At 44.2% G+C, this 26,231-nt stretch overlaps 1 protein-coding gene across 3 annotated transcripts; it reads left to right on the forward strand.

The window, feature by feature from the left end:
* The first annotated feature begins 464 nt into the window (after positions 1 to 464).
* On the forward strand, positions 465 to 24,688 carry PRKAA2 (protein kinase AMP-activated catalytic subunit alpha 2). Of its 3 annotated transcripts, XR_003992673.1 has the most exons (10): positions 465 to 635; positions 6,959 to 7,100; positions 9,163 to 9,256; positions 10,637 to 10,781; positions 11,776 to 11,863; positions 14,527 to 14,751; positions 16,243 to 16,747; positions 18,477 to 18,603; positions 18,835 to 19,300; positions 20,165 to 24,688. XR_003992673.1 is itself a non-coding variant. In XM_030495090.2 (9 exons), the coding sequence occupies exons 1-9, from the start codon at positions 542 to 544 to the stop codon at positions 19,071 to 19,073; spliced, it is 1,659 nt and encodes a 552-aa protein (XP_030350950.1). In that variant the 5' UTR covers positions 465 to 541; the 3' UTR covers positions 19,074 to 24,688. The 3 variants fall into 3 exon arrangements, 2 of the variants coding, with proteins under 2 accessions (XP_030350950.1, XP_030350952.1); XM_030495090.2 differs by having other exon boundaries at positions 18,835 to 24,688; XM_030495092.1 differs by lacking the exon at positions 465 to 635 and adding an exon at positions 944 to 2,265 and having other exon boundaries at positions 18,835 to 24,688.
* Positions 24,689 to 26,231: the final 1,543 nt, after the last annotated feature.

Raw genomic sequence — 26,231 nt, forward strand, 5'->3', positions numbered from 1 at the left:
GTCTCCTCAGCAGGCAGGTGCACACCACAGAGGGTGTACCCAAGGGTGGTGTCACCCCCAGGAGGGTGCCACTCCCAGGCTGTTGCACCCCAAGGAGAGTGCCACTACTCGGCAGATACCCAAAGCCGTTTGCGCCCCAGGGAGAGCTCAACCCACCCAGAAGAACGGCACGCCCCGAGGAGGGTGTCACCCCAAGGCAGTGCCGCCCTAGGGGGGTGTCACCCCCAGGCAGGTGCACCCCGGGCCGGGCACACCCCAACGAGGTGTCAGCCCCCCTCCCAATCCATCCATCCATTCATCCATCCATCCATCCATCCATCCATCCATCCATCCATCCCCGATCCCCACCTGGCCCCCGCGGCGGGAGCGCCCCTCCCCGCCCGCGGGGCCGCGCCAGCCGCCTCCCGCGCACCCGGCCCGGTGCTCCCGGCGCTCCCGCCCCGCCGCCGCTCCCGCCGGCGCTCCCGCCGCCGCCCGCCGCGCCGAGCGGAGCCGAGCCGGGCCGGCCCTGTGCATTGTGGTCTGTCGGCGGGGGGCGAACATGGCCGAGAAGCAGAAGCACGACGGGCGGGTGAAGATCGGCCACTACGTGCTGGGAGACACGCTGGGGGTCGGCACCTTCGGCAAAGTCAAGAGCTGAGTACCGCGGCCGCGGGGAGGGGGCCGGGCTCGCCGGGCTGCGCGCCCCTCTTCTCCTTTCTCCCTCCTCCCCTTCGCTAACGCGGGCCTCCGCGCCCGGCATCGCCTCCCCTCCGCGGCTCCCCCGCCTCGGCGAGGCCGCGCAGCATCCCCGGGGGGGCGCGGGGGGAGCCCGGCGCCGCCCCGGTGGGCTCGGGGTGGGAGGTGCCCCCTTCTCGGGGTGGGGTTGTGGGGGGGAAAGGGGTGATGGGGGTCGCGGGCGGCTGGAGGGAGATGGAGCCATCGCCCTTGTGTGCTGCAGCCGCCGGTGCGCCCAGCAGGACCCACCAAAACTTTCCTCCCGAACTAGAAGGAAGGTGATGGGAAGGTTGGGCAGCAAAGGCGGCACTGACGGGCATCCTTCCCTCGCTGTGCCCGGGCTCTGCTCCCTTCTGCCCCTTCATTCCCAAAGGGGCGGCAAGTGCTTCGGGTGGCTGTGAGGAGCCCCCCCCGTACATCACCCTTGGGGAGCTTGGGGAGCGGCTGAGACCGGCAGCAGGCGGGGATGGAGGGTCGGGTCAGGCTTGGGCTGTACACGGGGATTCCTCTGTCATTCCTGCCAGAGTAGTCAGCTTGCATGTTCAAGGCACTGCTTTGCTTTACCTGATTTACAAAGATTTCTGTTTCTTTTCCCTGTGAATTCTGATGTTACATGCAAATTTTATTTTGAATCAAGGTATTAAAAAACCCCACCAACCAACCAAACACCCAACAAAATGTATTGTCTAAGCAGAATGGGTAGCAGTGATTCCTGGTTGGGGTTTTGCTTGAGCCAGGGCAGTGTGGTGGCTGGTCGAAGGGGTGATGTCTCCACACTCAGCGACTGAAGTTTTAAAATAACCCCAAAATTGATGGCAGGGGAAAGAAACCACCACAACCACTGGAGCTAAATCCACCTGTGACCATTAATCAGGCCCCTAAAAATATATTGCCGTGTTTAATCCCAAACCACAAATTTACTGACTAAAGAATGATCGGAATAAATACTTCTAACAGTAAGGACCATTTAAATCACTTGTGTATACCAGCAGACCTCAAAAAGGGCTCTAAAGGCAGGTTTTCTCCTTGCAGACCAAGTTAAATCTGCCAACAATAGCCTTTTTTCCTTAACTACCTTTCAGGATTAAGTAGTGCAAACACCCCCCACCCCACATAGGACCTGACTTTAGTAAAAACTCATAGTTTCCAAAGAAATATTTCAGATAACATAAAAGATTTCCTGGCTCAAAATCCTTTATGGGTAAGTAGTACCCTTCATATATATATCCCCCCCCCGGCCTGTTAATATTTAGGTGTACACTGAGAGGTGTAATTTGCACTTGAGACTGGAAACAGAGATGAAGAAACTCAATCTCCTATTTAGAATTTTAGCATTTTAATCAAATGAGCTTTAGAAAAACCTAAATTCACCCTATTTAGCAAGAAACGTGAGAAAAGTAGAGAGATTTTGGCCTGATTGGTTCAAGTGTTGTATATGTTGTGTGTAATAATTGCTTTTTCACTAAGGTGACTGCTGCCATCAGTGACATTTCTTGTGGCTGGTGTGTTTTCTTCAAATGCTGCCTTGCACAAGAGGCACTCCTCAAGGTTAAGAAATCATAAAATTACAATTGTTAAGGATTATAATTGTTAAGGAAATAAAAAAAAATGGCAATGAAAGAAAGGATTTAGTAATGATGGGGTACTAACCAGAGCTTGAGTTTGTGGTTGGAGCTAAATAGTTGCTTTGAGCCATCAGAAACCAGAGATACAACAGAAAAAGTCCCTGCTGCCCCATTGGGATGTTTGTTCTGGGACATCAGTGAACTGATCCTCTTAAAAACTAGCTAATGCTGCAAGAAACTCTTAGTTTTAAGCCCATTCAGTTCCTTGATCTTATTTACAGGAAGACTACACAAGGCTTTCTGTGGAAGGGACCAGATAGGTTGGCAGATGAGAGCAGGATTTTGGTGCTAATACTGAAATTCCATCTGGGGTTCGTGATGAAAATACAGCATCTGTTAGAAAAGAGGAAGGTGGCAGGAGTAAACGTGATGGATGTGAATGTGGTGGATGGTTAGGAGGTCTCCTTGCAAGGGTCAATGTTCCTACACAGGATTTTGCCAAATACAGGGAGAGCTGGAGATAGTTATTTCCCCTGTCCTGCAGGCCAAAAAGAAGATTAATTTGCAGAAAATAGAACTGTGGAAATGATCTTGGATTATGAATTTAGTGAAGCAATGAAGGAAGGAGGTGGCATCTCCTCCATTGGTGGTTGGTAAGAATGGATTAGAACTGCTGCTGTGTTTGTCATGGACACATCCCACCCTGCGGGTCCCTGAAGACCTCTCCCATCACCACAGCCCTTGCACAATGAGGTTCACGGTGGTTGCAGTTTGGAAAGCTTCAATCAAAATCCAGTAACACAAATATTTTTCCATGTGGTGCCATGCACAACATTCCCGGTGGCCACTTGGTGGTTTCTTACCCACACTCGTTGGCTACCAAGGTGATCAGTTTGTGGTCCCTCAAGGACCGGCAGTGCTTGGGTGATGTTTATGTTGGTTATGATGAAACCTCTATGGGCTTATATGAGCACATAGACTTTTGTGAGTCGGGCTCAAATCCCGTTTTCCCGTGCACTGTACCATTGCTGCTGAGGGACAAACCTTGTGTTGGAGGGAAGATAAACTAATGGAGACTGAACAGATGAAGGAGAAGGAAAAGGAAAGGAAGGGTGATATAACATACGAGCAAGTAGCACTGGGGTAGTATTAATACAGTGTTGCTAAATATATGCTTTGGATGGATTTCATTTTTAACTTTGGGCTAAGATAAGGGCTTGCACAGCTGGTAGGAAGGGAGTTTTCTCACCCCTCCGTAAACTTCTACATTCCACTGAAGCATTTGCAAAACTTAACTGTTTTTGCTTAACTGAGCTGCATCAAACAGAGTTGGCTTCTTTGGTACCTGGTAAAAAAACATGCTGTCAAGGAGTTTTAATGATTATCTCCACTATAGTAGTATAAATGCTATCCTTCCTCTTTTTTTTTTTTTCTTATAAAAATAACTAAATTAGAAGAGACTTCTTTCAGAAACTAATTATATCTCCTCCCTTCTTTCCTTAGTAGCTTCTGATGCTGAAGCATTCTTGTGTCTAGGCAATCACATGTGCACACGGATGGGATAGCAGCTAAGGACATTCACACCATGTCCCATTTGGTGCTGGTTTTTCGAGTTCAGAGTCAGTGTTACCACCTAACCCTTATGGCTGGGCTTTTTTTTGCAGCACAGTGTGCAATGCTGCTCCTCGTCTCAGTGTGAAATCCATCTCCAGTGCTCACCCCAGTTACTAGTTTTAAGCTGTGGTAGACCTTACCTGGGTATTTGTCACTAGAAGACAAGACTTATGCTTAAATCCCCTCTCTAATACTGCCTCTCAGCCCCTTCTCATCCCCCTGGGCTTTTAATCCAGAGAGGTAGTGAGAGGGAAGGAGAAGGCTGCCTCACCACCACCCAAGACCACCATTGCCCATCCTTGGGGCGAGAAGGGGACAAACCCCTTAGAGACGAGCATCCCAAGCATCCCCTTCCATGCTTATAGAAGGCATGGGTTCTGGCACTGCTCCTCGTCCTGGGGCCAGATTATCCCACCAATGTGCTCCAGCACGTGGGGTCAGCGACAGTGACTCCTTGAGCAGAGGGAAGGTTGTCCTTGCTGCCTCATGTCAAAATTCCTGCATCTGCAGGCTGCAGCCAGAGAGACCTGAAAGGCTTCAAAGTCTCCCACCACATAGCAAATTATGTTGTGTCTTTGTCTCTATTTCTCAAGGCGTTCGAGTAGGCTTAACAAGCCACTGGGGACTGGAACAATAATATCTCTGTATCTAATGCTTACTGTAAGCAAAAGATGGATTACAAAATAGACTGTTTATTTTTAATTATGAATGTGTTGGAGCTAGAAAACCTTCGCAGTTACACATTGTTTGTCATGGATGGAAAGGAGTTGAACTGTTCAGCAATGGTATTAAACCCAATAATTATTCGTTCCGGGCATGGCCATTTATTTTTTTCCCAAGTGCATAATAAAAATTTTTCAAAGCATAAGCTGGGATAAGGCCAGAAGGGATTGTCTTGAAACAAAGGGTGGCAGAAATCAGGGTTTTCTTCCTACTTCAGAGAGATAAACCTCTTTGCTTTGCTGTTCCTCAGTTTCCCAACTAATGGCTTCATGTGTTATAATTCTTTAATGGAGCTGAATGAATCAAGGACAGCTTTCAAAGTACAGCTTCTTGTGCTCCCAGGAAAGAGAGAGCAGAGGTATCACAGTGCTATGGTTGACCAAACTGAATGCTGCTGATGAAAGACTTGGTCTCAAAGACATAGAATGGTTTGTGTTGGAAGGGACCTTAAAGCTCATCCAGTTCCAACCCCCTGCCGTGGGCAGGGATGCCTTCCACTAGAGCAGATTGCTCCAAGCCCTGTCCGGCCTGACCTTGAACACTGCCAAGGATGGGGGAGCCACAGCTTCTCTGGGCAAGAGAAGTTGTGGATTCTCTGTCCCTTTTGGACATCTGCTAAAGTTGTCTTACACCCCCCTCTCATGCCTTCCCCACCCTTTTTAGTGGAAACACCTTGGCAAATAGAGATCACTACCCTTTATAAGACTACTATTGGTACAACTTGGGGAGAATTTATTGCAGTGAACAAAGAGGCTGTATCCTGACCCCTTTGCAAGCCTCAGCAAAGCTTGAGCATGCTTTTGTGCCCCTTGCATGCACGCTGCTTTTCAGAGTCTTCCTCCAGCACTGCCCTGCTCCCCTATCCCCAAGGATGCACCAGGGAAAATGCCTCCTTGGACTATTTACAGCACAATCTTTGCACCGCAAGAGAGGAATTATCTGCCTCCTTCAGCCCTCAGCTAATCCCTAAATTGCATCGATATTGCAAAGCTTAGTTTATTTTAATTTTACCTAGTAGTTTTAAATATTGCGAGGAATAAAATGGACGTGCAAAGTGGTACTTTAATTTTCAAGGGCAGTAAAGTGTTTTATTTTTAGGATACTCTTACTGAGGAAAGAATCTCTGGCAGGTCTTATCTGGTGGCTAATAATAGTGACCTGGCATGCCCTGAGCAGTGCCGGCACTGCCGCCCTGCCCTTCTCACGCCGTCTGCTTACTCCGCTTGCTTCTGAGCAGCTCATTAGAGCCTCCAAAATCACAGAGTCTAATAATGTAATAACAAGGTTTGCTCGTAATTATTAATTCCTTGTGCTGTATGTTATTACTGGAAGGGTAATGTTCGTAATTAAAGAGCACAAATATTTACTGTAAGCAGGTTTTCTGTGCAGTCTTTAGAAAACCATCCGTATGTTACTGGTTTTAATATAACATAAAATATTGAGAAGGGTTAGCTCATGGCCAGAGGACCCTTTTGGATACAAACATCCAGTTGACGGTTTCCACGCAGTTTCTGCTGTTAACTTCAATATAAATCTTGCTTCTTAAGAGCTTTATATTTTTTTGTATAGTCTGTTTATTGCTAACAAATGGATCGAATGCTGAATCCATTTCACATTATTGTTAAGTTAGTGCAATTCCCCCAGTGGCAGTGGTGCTACTCCCAGTTTGTGGTTGCTGTTTGTCCCTGTACACAGGAGATAAGCATCAGCATCTCGATGCACCAAGTGCCTATTATAAAAACCCAGTTGAAGTTTGTATCTTTTCTAAAACCAGATTTTGCTCTTGCAGTGCAGCAGTGTTCCTGCATGCTGTCATCAAACCAAGAAGCACGCTTGAGAAAGTATAAATAGAAATTCATTTTAGTAATGCAAATCCTGCAGTCCTATTTTGGGCAGGGAAAATCCCTATATCTTTTTTTTTTAAAAAGAAGTGTGATGGTCTAGTTTTAAGACGGGGTTTATTAGGGATTTAATCAACCAGTGTGTTACGGTGGAGATTCTCCTTTTCCATTTAAATATATCTGTTTCTGATTAATCTAGTTTTTACATGCTATAAATCCTTGCAAATTAGCTTTGGGTATGACCTTTTCCAGTAACTCACTCCATTTTATTTAGTGGAGTGTTTTTTGCAGAAAAGTTGTCTCCCTTCTGTCTTACATGACTCCAGTGGGAAAACAATAAAGTGAAGAGACAAAAACTAAGATAAAATATTTCACCCCCTCATATTTTATTGTTTTTTCCTTCAAGAGTTGTTGTTTGCTTATAAACCAGTGTCCTAAATAGCCTGTATGAATCTTGCTATACTGTTTAGTGACTTTGCAATGCTTTCTTTCTAATAGTTGGCGAACACCAGCTGACGGGGCACAAAGTAGCGGTAAAAATACTCAACAGGCAGAAAATCCGCAGCCTGGATGTGGTTGGGAAGATCAAACGGGAAATTCAAAACCTTAAACTCTTTCGGCACCCTCATATTATCAAACTGTGAGTACCCTTTCTGCCATGTGCTCAGCTTACTCCATCTGCAAAGACTTCACATATACAGTTGACTTGGTTTCAGGACATGGCTTAGAGTAGTAGATGATGTTAGGTATGTGGTCAAGTTTTTGCGTGTTATGTGGTCAAGTTTTTGCACGTTGGAGCTAACCATTTTTTTTTGAGAGTCTCCCACTAACTTATGAAGGGAACACAGTTGACACTTTGAGCAATGATGGAAGATGTTTCTTCCATTGGAACTCTGAGTCACTGTAACAGCCAACAGACTGATGTCCCTGCATCAGGTTTTGTTCAAAGCTGTCCTCTCTTCCATGTGAAGGCCATTGTAAAGGTGCATAGGGAGGGTCTGGGCTTTCCTGCATTGGGATGCTGTTAAGAGTTTTTGTGATGATCCTATTTAAGCTTCAGATCTCCAGACGTGGAGCTGCTGAGAATTGTGCCTGAGGAACTGCAGCATGGCCAGGCTCGTAGAGTGAAGCCTTGGCCCAAAGTCAATAGGATTTATGTTTTAATGGCCTGATTATCCAAAGAGCTTAAAGGAACATTTTTCTTTTGTTATTTATTATTCAGACATAAGTTTTCAAAGTTGCCACTCTGATGAACCTGAATTTAAGTTGTAAATCAGCACCTGCACTCCAGCCTCTGGGAATCCTTCTCAATCCCCAGTTTGTGCGGGCAGTCCGCATTAACGAGGCACTCAATAATATCTTTGGCATTTCTGTAAAAGAAAGCTGTTGAATGGTAACTGCAAGGAGAAGTTGACATTTAGGTCAGCCTTAAAACTGGCATAAGATATAGCAAATACCTGGGACTTAGAGGCAAGGGAAAACAAATTTTCTCTACAGTTAAATAACTAACCATACAGCAACTGTTGACTTTAGAGTAACTTCACAGTTCCATGGATTTATTGGAGAACAGATTGGTATTATTTCATGAAAAAGCCAGCAAAAGTCCTCAACTGTGTACCCAGCATCCTGCAAGTTAAGTCCTGTTCACACATTTGTCAAAGTATTAAAGCCTAAAAATTAAACCCAGTTTAACAAGATCAGTGTCCTATGGTACATACAGCAATCATGAAATACAGTGATAAAGAAAATAGGTGAGGAGACCTTGGTTCATAAACCTCCTCTTTCAATAGCTTTTTACGTGTATATAAAAGAAATAGTGAGGCAATTAGCAGTAACTGAGATGCCTCGGTCCAAAGTACTGCAGAAAAATTAGGTTGATCCTGCTGATCTTTATGGGACTATCACCTGTTCACTGCTGATCTCTGAAAATTGTTTGAAATGTGTTTGTTACAAATTCTAAACCATGGAAATTCGGCTGTAAAAAAAAAAAAAAAAAAGCAAACCACAATGTATCTGAAATAAAAGAGAGGTGTCTCAGCTAGTGCTGCTGTGGATTTCTGTAGCAGCATTGACCTCAGCTGATCATGTTTGTATCAATGCGAACACTGAAATGTCATTGCAGTGCTCAGGGATCATATTGAATGAAAATGAAGAATAAATAATTTGCACATCAAGGGTGATGCTCTTTTTGTTTTTAACCCATTCTAGAATATAGAGGGATTTAATATTTGAAAAATAACTTTTTGGAGTGCTCGTCTTTGTTTCCAAACCTTTCCAAAAGAAGCTCCCTCTAGTGCCTAGTGTTCTTCTTTATCCTTGATGTGAGAGAAACCAAATACACTCCTTCCCCTGCTCCCAGCTAAAGAAACCTTCATTTCTAAAGCTGTTGTTGCAGATCGTAGCCAAAATGGAAATTTGTAAGTCAGGACAGTCCTAAATGTCATAGGATTGTCTGGCAGAGATTTCAGAGGATCATTTAAAAGCTTGAAGGAAAACCATAGGTCTGTAAAAGAGATCCTTTCATAGACAAGTGAAAGATTATACTCGAAATAAGAGATGGCTTTTCAGAAGTGGAAAGCAATTATAAATGCAAGATCTAAACAAATGCTTATTTTAAGTGTTGACGTGAAACTAATCATCTGTTTAAAAGCCTTTTGCCATTCTTAATTATTTTCTTAAATAATCCCCTTGTGTTTTTGAAGGTACCAGGTCATCAGCACGCCAACGGACTTCTTCATGGTCATGGAATACGTATCTGGCGGTGAACTATTTGATTACATCTGTAAGCATGGACGTGTAAGTGCCAGTACCATGTCCAAACACAGCCCAAACACTTGTGTGGGAAGAGGATGGTGCTTAGGAGCAAAACGACTGCTAAAGGGAGCGCAGTTAAGGTTAAGGCCCAAAATAGAAATTGCTTCACAGCAAACCCATCTGGAGTGTCTCGTACCCGGCTCACACAAACGTTGTGTGTGATTTCTTGCAACATTCTCTGATGTATTTCCATACGCAAACCAAAACATCCAAGGTAACGTGTTGCTTAGTGCAAATATTTGGAAAACTAGCATAGTTTTATCATTTTTAGCTACGGGTTGCCTGTCAAAACCCCCACGGTTCAGCAGCAGATTTATGGCCTTGGAAGGGAAGACCGCTCGGTGTGGTCTCCATCCCAGTCATTCACCTCCCCCAGACTCCCCCTTGGCTCCAGGTCAGGGTTTTAGAAGACTTTTAAAGGATGTGGCTTATCTGAACAACATTCTCAAAAGCCAGTAATCCTGCTGGGTATAAATCACCTGAGGCGTAGGTTAAACCCATGGAATGTGGTATTATGGTTACAAAGAAAATCACTAGTGTCTGCCCTGTGGACATCCTTGTAGCAGGGAGCAGTCGCAGGGCAAGGAGATAAAAATGGGCTTAAGTGGACATCCAGAATAAGGCTTCAGGTGAAGGATCAGCCCATCATACATTTCCTCTCTGTACTACAAAAATCAATGCATTTATAACAAATTGGTATAGATTAGTGCACTGGTCAATTCACTTACTTTTCTGCATATATTTCTGATTTCCAGCACATTTCACCCATCTGGATCTTTTCAGTGACTAATTTGGATCCTTTCTGAATTTTTGCATTCAGAAACTAAATTTTTCATGAAGAGTGTCTTTAGGAAGTCATCAGTAAAAATAATCAGTCTCCTCATAATTTAAAATATAATTTCTCTAATATAGCTCATACAACTTTATAGCTAATCAAGCTGATTAAAATCATCACAGTATTTCACCTTTAGGTTTTTTCCCCAAAGCCATCTGTCCATGAGGAATTGCTCCCTGCAGCATCCTCTGCAGTGTTTTGTCCAGCCTTGATCTGCATGTGCTATGTAGAACTGGTCCTGTTGGGACAGCAGGCCATTGCCTCTCAGGTGCCACCAGTACACTCTTCTTGATAGCTCAGCTAAATTCAGGTTTCTAATTTCATCCCTGGGCTGTATCATTTGCAAACACTAGCACATTATAAAATGCAAGGGGGAAAATCTGCTTTATTTGCTGCTGCTGGGCACAAGCACGTTGTGATTTTCTCTCTGCACCCTGGAACATTTTGGCTCCTTGCTAAGTCAAACCTTCCCTTGCCAGCTCTGCACGCAGACCAACCTTCAGGACTATTTCTCCTTGCATCTGTAGGTTGAAGAGGCAGAAGCTCGACGCCTTTTCCAGCAGATTCTCTCTGCAGTGGATTACTGCCACAGACACATGGTTGTCCACCGAGACCTGAAACCAGAGAACGTGCTGCTGGACGCACACATGAATGCAAAGATAGCCGATTTTGGTATGTGACCCCAGCAGCATTCCAGACATGCAGCCAGCTCTGAGGCGCTTGCTGGAGCGTGTCCGTGTAGCATGCCTTACAAAACCCAGAGCCTGTTTTCCTAACCACTAAGCAGTTGCTTTACCTGAAAAGCCCACAGTTATAAACACCAGCCTTTCTGAAAAGCAGGGATTACCTACTGTAGGCTGCTTCTGTACTGCCATTAAGAATGGAGCAGCAAAGAAATGCAAATCTTCACTATGTTTTAGTATAATCACCTAATATAAAGATTTAGCTAATTTATGTGTAAGACAGACTCAGTGCAGTTAGTTCCAGGTTGAGCTGACCGCATATGTTTATTTTCATGCATGTTCTCCATAGGTTTTGCCATGTGCTCTTGGCCTCGCTTTGTTTTACAAATGAGCAGTAACAGGAGGCTTTAAGTGGCATTCCTGATTGAAATCCGTTGGAATAGCTGGGCTACCAGCCATGTCCTGATGACTCCTTTCTAGCAGTGATAAATCCTTTTGAAGATTTACTAATTTCACACCCCCACACAATTCCTATATAAAGTAAGTGCTCTGGGACGAATTATGTCTCTTTTCCTGCGTGCTCTGTGCTCCAGGATTTGCAACTTTGAGAAGCAAAATTAGCCTGGAGTGAATATTCCTTGGTTAGATGTGAAAATAACAATAATGATAATAATTGTGAAGGAAGTCGTGAATGCTTCATCCCTGGCAGTGTTCAAAGCTAGGCTTTGAGGCTAGTGGGAGGTGTCCCTGCCCATGTCAGGGGGTTGGAACTAGATGATCTTAAGGTCCTTTCCAACCCAAACCAGTCTGTATTCGATGATTCTATAATAATCATCATAATTTGCAAATCAGCTCAAAGGAGTCTATTTAAATTAGATAAACAGTTCCCCTCCAAATTTCCCCGTCCACTTAGAATACCTCTCCTTCTCGGTGTCTGGACCTTCACATCAAACATCAGTATGTACTAAACACCTTGTTTTTAGGATTGTCCAACATGATGTCAGATGGCGAATTTCTACGCACCAGCTGTGGCTCCCCAAATTACGCAGCCCCTGAAGTCATCTCTGGAAGGTAGGACATTCCACTTCTAATCAGAGCCTGTGTGAGTACACGGTCTTTAAATTTGTTCTTGGGATTGGAAACAGCTTTGCACATCTAGTAAAAGCAGCTGAATCCTTCCAGCCTGTATTTTATGTTTGGGTGAATCTATTGGCAAAAATCTGGAAGTATTCTTGGTTATTGCAATAGCTGCAATAGCAAACCATGTTTTGGTATGTGACCACCTTGGTATGTGTTCACCTTGGATGAATTATTAATAGGAGATGTTGACTATATTGCTAATTAAAGAGGGTGAAAATTACTCTTTGCATGCAAATACTGAGGTTTCAGATAGAAAGGCTTTTCCAGAGCACTCTCTTCTCACCTGCCCACTTATAATATAAAATACAGTGTGATGAGGAAAACCATTCACTAACAGAAGAATCAGGGAGATCTTTAATCACTTCCCTACACTGTTGAACCCTTGTATTCAAAATACGTCTCTGGTTCCTTAGGCTAGGGGTTTTGTTCGTGACAGTAGTTTCAACCATCATAACTTTGTTTTGAATTGATGAATTGAATTGACAAACCTCCAGTGTAGTTGCATCTCACTGTGTGAAACATCTGCACAACACATGGCACATGGCATGTTGAATGCATTCTGCAAGGTTTAATTGGACTTTATCATGTTGATACAGAAGTGTTACCTCCTTTATTTTACTGTCAGGGACCTAAGTTACATAGAACGAACTTATTTCCCTATCTGTCTCTATAATAGCATAGCAAGGATTGCAAATATGGATTTTCAGATTTTCACTTCTCTCTCTAGTCCTTCAAACTGCCCATTTCATTATCTGCCCCATTAATTGCCCTTAGCGTGAGCATTACTTTTCCTAATCTAACATCTAATTTTGCGTATAACTGTAGCTTTTAAATACAACATTTTGTTCAAAGTGTGTTCGCTGTGATTATGATGATTTTATCCCTGTTTATATCAATGCAAGCGTTGGCAGAGTATCCTAGGAAATTAGACTAGCATCCAAAAACCCTGTTGTGACTACAGCTCTATGTGTGAAATCAAGTAAATCCTCATTGTCAAGAGCGGGACAAAGCCAGAAACTCTACTGTGATTCCAAATAAATTTTATTAGTATTATTTCAATGTCCTTTTCAGTAAAGGCCAGATACACGTATAGGAGGCAAGGAACATGGCAGATTAACAAGGAGGATTTAGTTCTTGTATGCAGAGCATAATTATTCCAAGGGTACAGGCAATGCATCTTATTAGCAACAAAAGTTGAAATAGGACCAAAACCAAGCCTACACATTGCACTTTTTCTCTGGCTATAGGTTCAGCCCTCCTGCATCAGTACCGCTTGCTGTATCAGTGATGTTTAATACCCTTGATTAATATGCCAAGCTGCCTTCTTCTCGAAGCTATAGCAGCATATGAGAGCTGCATTTATGAGGAAAAGGCATGATCCACTGTTCCTGCAGTGAGATAAGTGCATTCCTAGTGGGTGTGAGGGACAGTAGGAGCTGGTTCCCAGCTCCTGCTGCCTTTCTTCATAGAGCACAAAAGCAGTAGAGTGTGACAGCTCAGGTTTCAGAGTCATAGAAGTGCATCTCATTCAGGCTTAAAAGTCCAATCAGCTATTCAGGCAATGCAGTTATCAGCAAAAGAATCAGGCTTCCTATCTGTTGGAATTGGGCATGGAGGCAGGATCAAGAAGGCATCTAGCTAATCGTCTGCATTTCCAAAATGACTTTGCTGCTGTCTCTGGCCTCAGCAGGGAAAGTCTCACCCTTGGGTATGCAGAGCTGGTGTTTTAGTGGTGTTCAGAGAATGGCTGTGTGCATGACCGGCACTTTCTGTACACTGGTGTGTCTGTGGGGATGCTTTTCAGGAGGAGCAAGTGCAGGATGCTGAGGTTTCAGGAGGAGACTTCTGTATTTCCATTTGAACCTTTGTATTTTGGTAGGGTTTTACAGCCCAAGGGTAAGCACTGCCTCCCAAAATCTCTGAGAAAGCATCAGCTGTAGCAAGAACAGATAAACAAATTGGGCAAGCAAGCAGCAGGAAACCCTGTATATTTGGGGTGTCCCAACTTGATGATGCCAGGGAGCACATTAGTAGTTTTTCAGAAGTGGGAGCACTCACATACTAGCACACAAACTTCAACAGAGAGTAAACACTCAGAGATATAGTATCTGCTGCCATTTCATCTGCCTCGCTGAATGAATGGTGTCCTTGCCATGGCAGGGGGGTTGGAACTAGGTGATCTCTAAGGTCTCTTCCAATCCAAACCATTCTAGGATTCTATGAACAGAAATTGCTGGCTGAGCCCTTGGGGCAAAGCAGTAAAGAGCCTGGCAGAGAGCTCTTGGAAGTGTGGGGTTTGTTTTTTAGGAGGTTTGCTTTTTAGGAGGGTCTGGCAGAGGCAGGGATGTACATGGCTTTTAGAGGAGCATGGGCAGCCAGCACCAGCTGTGCCCTGTCATTTCCCCTTGCCCTCAATGATTTTGGCTTAGGCAGGTTTCGCTGGGGGCATCCATGTGAGCTGCCCCAGGGTGGGCTGCAAAGCTGGCACGGTGGAGCTGGCAGTTGGTCCCCAGCTTGCCCAGTGGAACCTGCACTCTAACTAACAAGAGAAGGACAAGGGGTGACACCTTTCTCCTGCCCTTACCTTCACACAGGCTGTATGCTGGCCCAGAGGTGGACATCTGGAGCTGTGGTGTTATCCTCTATGCCCTTCTCTGCGGCACTCTGCCTTTTGACGATGAGCACGTCCCCACCCTCTTCAAGAAGATCCGTGGAGGTGTGTTTTACATCCCTGAATACCTCAACCGCTCCGTTGCCACTCTCCTCATGCACATGCTGCAGGTTGACCCCCTCAAGCGAGCAACCATCAAGGACATCAGGTCAGGCTGGGTGGAATGGGGTGGACTGGCTGTGCTTGGGGGGCTCTGACAGGCTGGTAGCAGAGGGTGGTGGTTGTCCTGGGGATTATCTGCTGGTGTGTGGGCAGGGTGGTTTACAGTAGTCAGCTAATACAGCTGGTTTTTGTCCAAGTAATTCAAGGAGCACTCCTGCACCCTTCTGTGCTAATGGAGAGATAGGTGAGGATGAACAGGGTGATGATTTTGTGTGTATTTTGTGTATATGTATATATATATAAAAAATCCTAGAATGGTTTGGGTTGGAAGGGACCTGAAAGATATCTAGTTCCAGCCCCCTGCCATGGGCAGGGACACCTTGCACTAGACCAGGTTGCCCAAGGCCCCATCCAACCTGGTCTTACATATATAAACGCTATTTTATTGCATTGTAAAATAGCCTAAAAATCTCTCTCTTAAAAGTGCTTAGCAAAACCAGCTATATGATGCAATAATCCTAAGAACTTAATGTCCACAAGCCATTATTCATTACTTTATTTCAAGACCACCTCCCTCTGGGTACTTGTTCAGAATAAGAGGGTAATCACTGTACTTAGTGTCTATCCGATAAAAAAGGAGGAGAAACATAAGAATTACTAACTTAATCCATAAATATTGGATATAGTTTAAAATGGGAGCAAATGGTTTATCTTTAAATGCAGCATAGGTCTCTTGTCTAGTCAATGAATGCAGTGCCTATGAACCTTTTATCTGCATCCCTCAATGTGGAAATTCAAGGTGAGGGGTACAGTTGGGTTCTTACGCATGTATTTTGCCCACAGAGATCATTAGAAGTTTATGGCTTGTAGTAAGACTTCAAAATTCTCACTATCTGAGCCATTTTAGAAACATTTTGTAAAACTGGAGACTGACATGCGTTTTCTGAGGTTTATAGTAATCATTACATCCAGCTGGCGTACTAAGCATATACAGAAATGTTACTAGGACATTCAGGAGTTCTCAGGTTTTTAATGTGTTTGCAATGGATGGCCTTAATTTTACCCTTTAAGTAAAACCAAGTAAAATGCCTTTTTTATTTCTGAATTTTTTAAGACTAGAGGATTTAATTACATTATAGAGCAGCAGCCCTTCTGGTGAAATTACAGTTGATATGTAGAACCTATAGACAAGCTTATCATTTAATTATCACTTAATTATCATTGACTTCATTGTAAATCAGTGGGAATTAGGTACCTGGATAGCTTTGATGCTCTGTATCTTTATCAGAGCCATTGTAATCAAAAAGTGTGAGCATCTTGTACATGCTGAGGTCTTACTTCAAAGCCAAGTGAGCCAGCAGCCATGCTTGCAAAATGTCATTGCCATTGCAATACTGGGGGCCCCATGCAGGGCTGGGCTGAGCTCCCCAACCTGCAGCTGAGGATTCATATTGGGCCAAGCAAGGGCCTGGTGGCAGTGGTTGCCCCAGCATACCTTGCATGGAGCTCATGGTGGCTCCTCTCTACCTTTCCCCAGGGAACACGAGTGGTTTAAGGAAGAGCTGCCCAGTTACCTGTTCCCAGAGGACCCTTCTTATGACGCCACCGTCATCGATGATGATGCAGTTCGGGAAGTTTGTGAGAAGTTTGAATGCACGGAGTCAGAGGTGATGAACAGCCTGTACAGTGGTGACCCTCAGGACCAGCTGGCGGTGGCTTACCACCTCGTCATCGACAACCGGAGGATCATGAACCAAGCCAGCGAGTTCTACCTTGCCTCCAGCCCCCCCACTGGCTCTTTCATGGATGACAGCACCTTGCACATCCCTCCTGGGGTGAAGCCGCATCCCGAGCGGATGCCGCCGTTGATAGCGGACAGCCCCAAAGCGCGATGTCCTTTGGATGCCCTCAACACCACGAAACCAAAACCCCTGACTGTCAAAAAGGCCAAGTGGCACCTGGGAATCCGCAGCCAGAGCAAACCCTATGACATTATGGCCGAGGTGTACCGTGCTATGAAACAGCTGGACTTCGAGTGGAAGGTAGGGAGTGCTACTGCTTCTTGGTGGTCTTCAAGGGTCATTTTCTCATGAGCTGAATTGCTCAGGGATGTTAGTAAGTGTGCTTACAGCCTCACCAAGTAAATGCCCCCCACCTTGCAATCATACCAGCTCTTTCTTGTTAATACAAACACACTGAATTAAGATGCTAGCTGTGGTTCAGTATCTGTTGTGTTTATTTATGTCGTGAAATAAAAGTTTACTTTCTGAATGCTCTAAGCCTCTGGATGGAAAGATGATTCTGCCTCGTTTAGCTGCAGGGATAAGAGGAGCCAGTCACATTTCTAATTTTAGTGGCTAATTCCTTACGAGGTCATCTCGAGTGCTCCTGAGCAAATAACCCTCATTATTTCTGCTTGGGTCCTATCAGTCGTGTGTGCTGAAATGGCACGATATGCATCTGTTTAAAAGATGCACAGAGAGGCGGAGGGGCATTGGCAGCAGGAGCATTGATGTGGTGGCATTTTTATTGACAGAGATGGAACAGTGCTCGTGGACCAGATGTGCTTTCAGACACTTACTGCTTCCCTGGTTTAGGGATCAGCTTCTTGAAGCTTGATTTAAACCTGGATGACATTTTAGTTGACGGTACTCGCTTCAGATATTTCTTCAGAGCTACACAGCATTTAGTCACAATCTTTTTCAAAGTCAGATTAATAAATCCCTAACTTAGCCCTGAATATTTGCTGCTGAGCCTGATTCCCTGACTCTCAGTGCGGTTGCTGAGGTGAGCTCTCCTGACTCACGGCCTTTCGCAGCAGCCTTGTGCGAGCATCAGGAGCAAGGTAAGGAGAATTTCAGCCCAGATCTTCATCACCAGAGGAGATACCCTCCTCGCTCCAGCTCCCAAGGGTTGCACAATGTGAATGTCACTGTGCTGCTTCTTCAAAGCTTCCTATCTCCTGCTTATTTTTAATAATATTACATATCTAAAGCCAGGTAGCACCCAGAAATCTGATTTCACTGCACTGGCCAGGAGATGGACTGTCTTCAGATGCATATGAGTGTGCCAGTCAGACATTTGTTAGCTACGTGGTTTTACAGAGAGTGAACAAACCTGATGTATTTCTGGTACAGCTTCACAAACCAAGTTATCCCAATGTCTTTATGTAGGCAGTGGAGCTTATTTTGTATGAGAAGGTTTCACAATAATCTTTCCCACCCTAAGAATAACTTCAGATGTGACTCTTCTTCAAAATAGCTTTTCCATCCATGCAATTGCTTCGTAATTATAGCGCAGAGAAAAGATCTCATTGCAAATGAGGTGCAGCAGATTGTGAGGTGGGAAGGAGCAAGAGAAAATCCACAGCTCAAGGCTGATTCACAAACACTGAATTTAGCTGTGCTGATGGGAGAAATTGCTCTCCCCAGCTGCCCAGCTTGCCCTGGTTTCATGTGCAAGGTCCTCATATGTGGGTCCATGGAGTGGACTTTTTGGCTTATATAGCGATTGCTGCTGGTGAAGGAGAAGCGAACATCAGTTTGGTGGCTGGCAGATGGGTCAAGGCAGCTTCATCTGCCAGCAGCTGGTGAATCACAGCCCTACGAAGCATCTTAGAATAGGATATGAAGCCATTTGGTTATTTTTGTAGGCATTGTTCTTTCTAGAAACTGTTTTTCTCAGAAAATGTCTTGCTAGTGCTTAGAAAAACATAAGGAAAGAAATGTTCCACCTTGAGTCTTACTCCTGAAAGCATGTTTCCCATTGCAGGTAGTGAACTCCTACCATCTCAGAGTGCGCCGCAAGAACCCGGTGACAGGCAATTATGTGAAGATGAGCCTGCAGCTCTACCAGGTTGACAACCGCAGCTATCTCTTGGACTTCAAAAGCATTGATGGTAAGCAGGAAATGGTGCAATACAAGATGTAAAACACTTAAAATGGCCAGTTTTGAAGCTTAAAATAATAATAATATTCTTTGTATTTTGAAATGCTTACGTGGCTGCTTCAAGTCAGCGAAAGCCCTTTTGATCCATTTACCTCCACTACTGTTACTAGTTCCATACCAAACATGCATTGCAGATGCCAAACTAATGCGTCTTCTTCTTTTTTTGTTTTAAATATTGAAGACGATGTGATGGAGCAGAGGTCCGGCTCATCCACACCGCAGCGCTCCTGCTCTGCTGCTGGCTTGCACCGGCCAAGGCTGAGCATCGATGCTGCTGCAGCTGCTGAGTGCCAGTCGCTGATGGGCTCCCTAAGCGGCTCCTTCGTGGGCAGCATCCCTTCGGTGACACCGCGCCTGGGCAGCCACACCATGGACTTCTTCGAGATGTGCGCCAGCCTCATCATGGCCCTGGCTCGCTGATGAGAGGCACTGAGGCACTGGTCCCTCTGCACACGGTATTGCACTGTGAGGATCTGGTCTGACTTGTCCGTTCCTTGTTTCTTCTGCTTCGTTCCTCCTCCTTTGCCCCTCACCACTCCACAGACCGCAACATAGACCCAATTCCAGACCCAGAACATACTCCCCTCTAACAAGGCACTGAGGAAATCAAGAACAGCTTCATTTCATTCATGATACTGTGGTGAAATGTATCCCAATATCCTTTTTTTCCTGGTGAACCAAATGGGAAATATTGGCATGGCTGTAAAGTAGCAAACATATCACTGAAGTTTTGGAAAACACCACCCCACTGGTTCATCCTGAGTTAACTGAGCCATGGCCAAGCTTTCTGAGATATAGGTAGCATGTGATGAGGTTGATATTTTATCCCCTTTGCTGTGCAGAGCAGGGGCAGGATGGGCTAAGCCAGGTCAGAGGGGTTGACCAGGAGCTATGAGAAATGGAGTGGAGGGGTAGTGAAGCAGCTCTGCAGCGTTCACACCTGGGTACCAGCAGAATGCCAGCCTCTGGTAACACTTTCCTCCTAAAACTAGCAGCTGCTTAGATGCTTCTGCAGTAGTGCAATATGCCATGCCCTTGGGTTTTTTCCCATGCTAAAGATGGGAAGGTGGGGTTTGCAAAGGAAAAGCCTCCATGTGTCAAGTCTTTGCAGAGGAATGTCCCTGAAAGATACTTTACTTCTTCTCACAAGAGCCCCGAATGTCACTGACCTGCTCACCACATTCAAATGCGAAGGCTGCTTGCCTTTTAACCAGCCCTTAATCATCATGCCCAACCAACACGCTCGCTTTCCCCTGCCACACCACCAGTTCCAGGGCCTGAATCCCAAGCAGGATTCCGATGAGCCACTAACGGAGGGCAGGATGCCGATGACCCACCTGAAAACCCAGCGCTTTGCCCACGCTTCACCCAAAGGTGGGGATCCAGGCGAGATCCAGCAGCATCATGCAGCTCTGGAGCATTTACCTCTCACCTTTCCCATAGGAAGCCTTCACTTGTTGTCACCATCCTAGAACTGCTGCCAAATCTGCCTTCCTTACCTCCCTGCTCAGCGCTTCACGCTGCTGGAGACTCGCTTTTCATGCTGAAGGGCTCTCCCATCCCACTGCTGCTCACCGGACTGTGACCTTCACCACTCCGCTGATAAGGCAGGGATATCCGAATTCAGAGTTCTACTCTTTCTTTACTACTGGCTATCTGAAGGATAGGGTTTTATTTTTTAAGACAAACTACAGGGATTTTTAAGGTTAAATTCTTGTTAAAGGGTAAGCTCTAATGCATGTATGACTTCTTTGTTTAAAAGAATTCTTATTTTTTATTACCTAGGCTTAATTTAATGGGCATCTGCTTGGCTTTGCTATGGTATTTGATTCCGTTTACTTGATTTCAAAGAAACATAATAATCTCATCAGTCAAGGAAAAAATGCTTTATGAAAACTTTGCCAAAAATATCCAGGGACAAACACACACACACGTTTATTTTCTTCTCTTTTTTGGGTTTTGTTTTAAGAAACAAAGCAAAGGAGAACTTTTGTTGGTCCCAGGTATGCACTTATTCAACTTAAAAAAATTTAATCCATCTTTTCGATATTTTCTTATGACGCATTGAGGGGTTTTACCAGGTTTTTTTGTACAGTTGCACTTTAATTTATACCTTCTGCAAGTTTCTGTGAGAAGCAAGGAAAGGAACGACACATTAAGCCTTTTGTACTAATCCTTTTAGGTAATGAAGACAAATATGGGATATTTTTGCCATCTACTGGCAGTTAAATGGATGTTTTCAGCTTGAAGTCCCTTTTTGTTTTCTTAAGAAACACAAAATTGCCTTACTTTTGTTACAGATTATGCTTGGATTCTCACTAAATGTGACTTTACAGCTCCAATTTTTCCGGAAGCCGCACAAAGTAGAAAGCTTCCAAACAGTTTTGCTGTTCTTGTCTGCTAAATCCACCACAGCAGTGGTTGGATTATAAACCTGGCAGCAGAACACTTTTGTTTTTAAAAGAAATACTGGAAATATTTGTAGTACTCCTAGGTTTTGTAATGATCTTTTTATTATATGATCATTATTAAATAAATGGGGTGGAGGATGGCTTTGGTACTGTGCCTGGTGGCTATCAGATGATGCATGTCTCCAGTGCTCTGCTGTGAGCAGGTCATACCTGGTGAGGATGGAGAATCTAGACTCCTGCATGCAAAAAAACACCCCACCCCAGAGCCAAAGCCGAGCAGCATACCCAGGTCCTTAGCAGCTTTTAGATCAGTGCTGAGACATGAGCAAACAGCCCTAAATGGTTTTGGGTGCTTGGAGATAAGCACCTTTGGAAAGGAGCAGGAGAAGGCAGCTGAGCGGCCACAGGGACAGACATTAATTTCCATCCAGGAAACAGCTATGAGTGTCCATACTCCAGCTATGGAATGTATTCGAAATGTAAAAGGGTTTTTAAATCATCACTCGCAACTGAGCGTCTTGCCAAGTTGTTTGTTCTGGAAACATCTGTAATCCAGTTGATAAGGGGCTGGTGCAGATTATATTAGATATAATCTGTGGTTCAGAAGCATGTAGATGTACAGATGTCTTGCCTTAAAATGACGTCCTCTGGGATTTCCTACCCAGCAGAACTAATAGTTTTAAACAGCAGCAAATGCCCTTGGGAGGAAATATTTGCTTCCTGGAGGTGGGTGGGATTTCTAGGTGGTAAAATAAGCCCTTGTGGCACTTGGCATCTTCTCAGACCCATGCAAACATAAACTCATATATGGATCTGCAAAACCAGTCCTGCCTAGAAGCCAAGAAGAGTGTCTCAGTTTTCCATATGGAGAGACACAGAGATGAAGCAACTTTCCTGCTTGATGTCAGCAGAGGCAGTGGAGCAAGTAGGACTGATGGAAGTATCTCTTTGATGAATGCATTGATTGAACTGTCCATTTCAGCCTTACCCAAATCCACGCTGCATTTTGAAATATTCTCAGAAGTTTCACTCTTTTTTTCCTTTTAATATTTTATTTATTTTACTTTCAGATAGGCTGTTTTCTGGTTCCTAGCTGCAAAGAAGCTGCTGAACTCCAGTTATATTTTCTAGAGGAAAAGATTAACTTATACACTGTTACACTGTGGTCAGGTTTGTTTTTCGAGTTAATGCTGGTACATGCATGTGCATTGGGAAAAGCAGGGTAGACATATCTGAATTACAGCAACTTGAATTACTCCAAGTGCAATTCTTCAAAAGCCTCTGGACAGCTGTGCTTTGCAAGCCACAAACTCACCCAAACTTTGCTTCAGCCCAAAGGGGAGGGAGACAAAATGCAAAGGATATAGAGTTCAGAATAGGTTCCAGCATTAACCTCCAGCTCTTGGGTGAGTTAATCCAGAAATAGCTTGTATTGTACTAGTTTGAAAACACATATATATATGCGCATATGTAATATGTACATATATATATATATTTAAAAATTTGGGTGGCATCCCTGTCACTGGCCTCTCAGTTTTATTTACCCAGCGGCATGTGTGTCCTGGTCGCCTGCCACCGCACACAGTAATCCCAGCATGCGAGAGGACCTGGAGAAAGGGGATGGTATTTTTACACCCTTTTCTAGGTAAAGCCCATGAGCAGCTTAGCTGACCCCATCAGACCCAACAGCCTTGTCCGGGGAAGGGAGGAGAGGTGGCATTAGGAGCCACGAGCATCCTGCCCTTCTACCCTCCCTGGCCAAAGCCCTGGTGCCGATGGGGATCGGGGCACTTTTATTTTCAGGAGTCAAAGCTGAGCAGGTGAAGGCAGTGGGATATGTTTTTCCTCTTAACAGGTCAGAAATGCATCTTGAATGTGTGTGTCCAGTTCAGCATTTCTTAAGGTGTGTACAAGCACAGGGGTGTATATGGGCAGTGTTGTAAAAACCTAAGCAAGTGGTTGGTATCTGTTGTATATACATCTTTTTTGTGTGATTATGATGCCATTCGTATTGGAATAGATGAAGTTTGAACAAAATAACCATTCTGTCTACTCCTTTTCATTTTACTGCTCTTTATCATCAGTCATCTTGTGTGCACCCAATAGAGAAGGAAGAGAGAGACCTATATGCAGGATGAGAAATCGTGCCTTCGACATACATTAGGACTGCTGGAAGTTGCAGCTTTCTTTCACGATGTGCACAGATTCCCCCATTTTATGCAGAATCTCACTAGTGAGACATGCAGGCCATGTTTCTAAATACTTGAAGTACCATTTGTTATGCAATTATTTGGCTCCACCCTTTTATTAGCTGAGAAGGGGAAGAAGAATCACACATCGATCCCTTTGGATGAGCCAAACAAATCCTTGTTCCAGCTCCTGCAGTATTTTACAGGCAAGTTTTAGGATCTGGGTTTTTTCGGATGTATGATGTACCTACTAGAGTCACCTTTCTTAAGATCTTACTTTGGTACTTTGGGCTTTCCATTTAGTGCTTTCCTTTGGCTTCCTTTTATATTCCTTTTCATCATTCATTTGTAAGAAAAGCAACAGCTTCCTGTAATTCTGAATTTCCAGCCTGCCTCTTGGACACAGAGGTACTTAACTCCCATGCCTGAGAGGTGAACTGGTTTTCAGAATTCCCACATTATACCTATTAATGAAACACTGACTTTTGCAGAGAGCAAACCTGGTATTACATGTATTCGATGCACATATCTTTGCTCATTTTGATCATCAGAATTAGGAGAACTGGAGAGTAAATCGAACTCTAGCTGCAACGTATGAGCACACTTTTGGTGTTAGAAAAAGTGGTTTCAACAAAGGCCTTGAAATTCCTGCTGAAGCTGCCTTATTTAAAAATCAGTTTATTTGTAAGACTCATCTCTTTTTTTATTTCAAGTTTTGAAATAGTTTATTTATCCTCATCTCACAAAGCTGTGAAGTAGATACTGTAGACATGGTAGTATTTATTCTTGTTGCTGAAAGCATGTTCATGTGTTCTGTATCATGTTATATTCACGTGTTTTGTACCTCAATGCATTTGTGGGGTTTGTTTTTTTAATTTCAGAGCACAAAGCAAAACTGAATCCTAGGATAACTGTAGTGTCCGTGGTCCAGCATCTTTGGGCAGACAAACCTCAGCTCTAAGAGAGAGGTGAACCAGACTAGTCCATTGCAATTTTTGGTTTGTACTATAAGGAGTATTTATGATTTATATTATGTACTTACAGTTATTTTTTGGTTAAAATACTGAACTTTAAAAAGCTCTGAGTATCAGTATCCCTTCAAACATATCTTTAATGTGAAGCGCACAAAAAATCCCGAGCTCTATAAACACTCTGTCCTTCTTGGTATTTTCTGTGTTGTCAGCTGATGGACTGGGGAAGGTTTTGGTTTCAAATGAATTGTTTTAGTACTTTCTGGGGTGAGCTTTTGTGGAAGGGCACAGAGCCTAGGTTCAGTTTTGTCCTTTGTGCAAGTAACCGTGCATTAGATAATCACAACGAAGCCTTTTACCTCCCATTTATGGTGTGGAAAGTGTTTCTCAGTGTACTGCACTGCATGTGGTAGCTGTCTCCATGATTGACATTTGCACTTTAATAAACTCGGAGATGAAAAGAGGCAAAAGCAACAAATCCTTTAAACTTACTTATTGTACAGCCCCTTTTTGGCTTGGCTGGTAGAGTTTCCCGCTGGAGATGCTCCCGGCACATCCGAGCTGCGGGACCATGGACACCCCCAGGGCTTGGGAGGGGTAAAGGGGCAGGAAGGGGAATGAAAATATATACATGAATAACATAAACAGCTTCCCCAACCCAAAATACACACCAGGAGCCAGGCCCAAAGGTTTTCTCCTGTATTAATGTGCATCCAGCAGAGCTGATGGACCTGTGCTGACTCCAATCTCGACTCCTTACGCAAAAGCATGGAGAGAAGCATTTTAAAGGTACGGTGCAAAAATAACCTTTCATTGCAGGAAAGGTGCTTGCGGGGGGGAGTTGGGAACTTAGTTAATATATGCCTGTGATGCAGTGGAATGTAAAGCACAGGATTTCTAGGGAGTGTTCCAGTTCCATCCCTATCCACTCCTTTTTACACAATGTATGTGGTACAGAATTGGCTTGTAAGAAACTGCAGTTCTCCTGCAGATTCAGCAAGTCACAACTGTTATCGTGATGATTTCCATTTTGAGAAGAAACATAGAGGAACAGGATTTTAAATTCATATGAGAATTATTTTAAGTTTTGATGTGTTTAGGATGTACCAGCACGGCTATAAAAGAAAAAAGGAAGAGTTTAATTTCCTGACCGGTATCTTATAATCTTAATATAGCCGTCTTGTGTTTTAATTGAGGAAATCTAAGTTGCTATATGTAAAGCAGTTTTGTATTGTCTTGAGTCATCCCATACCAAGCGCTTTCCTTCTGTACGTGCATTGGACTCTGTCCATGAAGGAAAAGAGTTTTACATGCGTTGCAAAGCATCCTCACATTGAGTCAGCTGCCAGCGCCAGTGCAGAGGTTTGTGTTTTGCATTGAGTTGGGTTGCAACCCCACAAGGACTGTGTGTAATTGCAGCAGGAGCGGGGCCCGATCATGTACGTCACAGGATAGATGGGGAGATTTCTCTTTCTTTAACTATTTTTTTTTAAAGCAAATCTTAAGTAATTTCCTTAGGACACAAAAAAGAACTTGCACATGTGGTCAATACAAGATTTGCCTGTAGTACTTACAGAGCGTGTGATTAATAGACTTCAGGAGCTGTGAGCTAGGGCTGGATGGGGAGGAAGATGAGGAAGAAGTCAAGGAAGGGAGGCGTTTTCTTCACAGGATCAATCCTAAACATGCCATGGAAAGAAGGCCCCCTCCCAGGTAAACCGTCTCCACAACTTCCATCAGTACAACTACCCACAAAAGTGAGGGACATAGAGCACGTCCCAGCCTGCTCTGAAGCCAAACACGCACTTCAGCTCCCTAAACTCTCCATCTCCTCTAGAGAAGTCTAAATATTTGGGCTGGCAAGGCTGCAAAGCTGCGCATGCTTACAGGGGCTTGCTTTATTTATTTTCTTATTGCAAGGATGGATACAGGCCAACGCACTTAATAGTAACCACATGGTAAAATAAATAAGAATGCCTGTATAGACTTAAAAGTAAATGTTCAATA

Source organism: Strigops habroptila, chromosome 8, assembly GCF_004027225.2.
Source record: "Strigops habroptila isolate Jane chromosome 8, bStrHab1.2.pri, whole genome shotgun sequence".
Lineage (NCBI taxonomy): Eukaryota > Metazoa > Chordata > Aves > Psittaciformes > Psittacidae > Strigops > Strigops habroptila.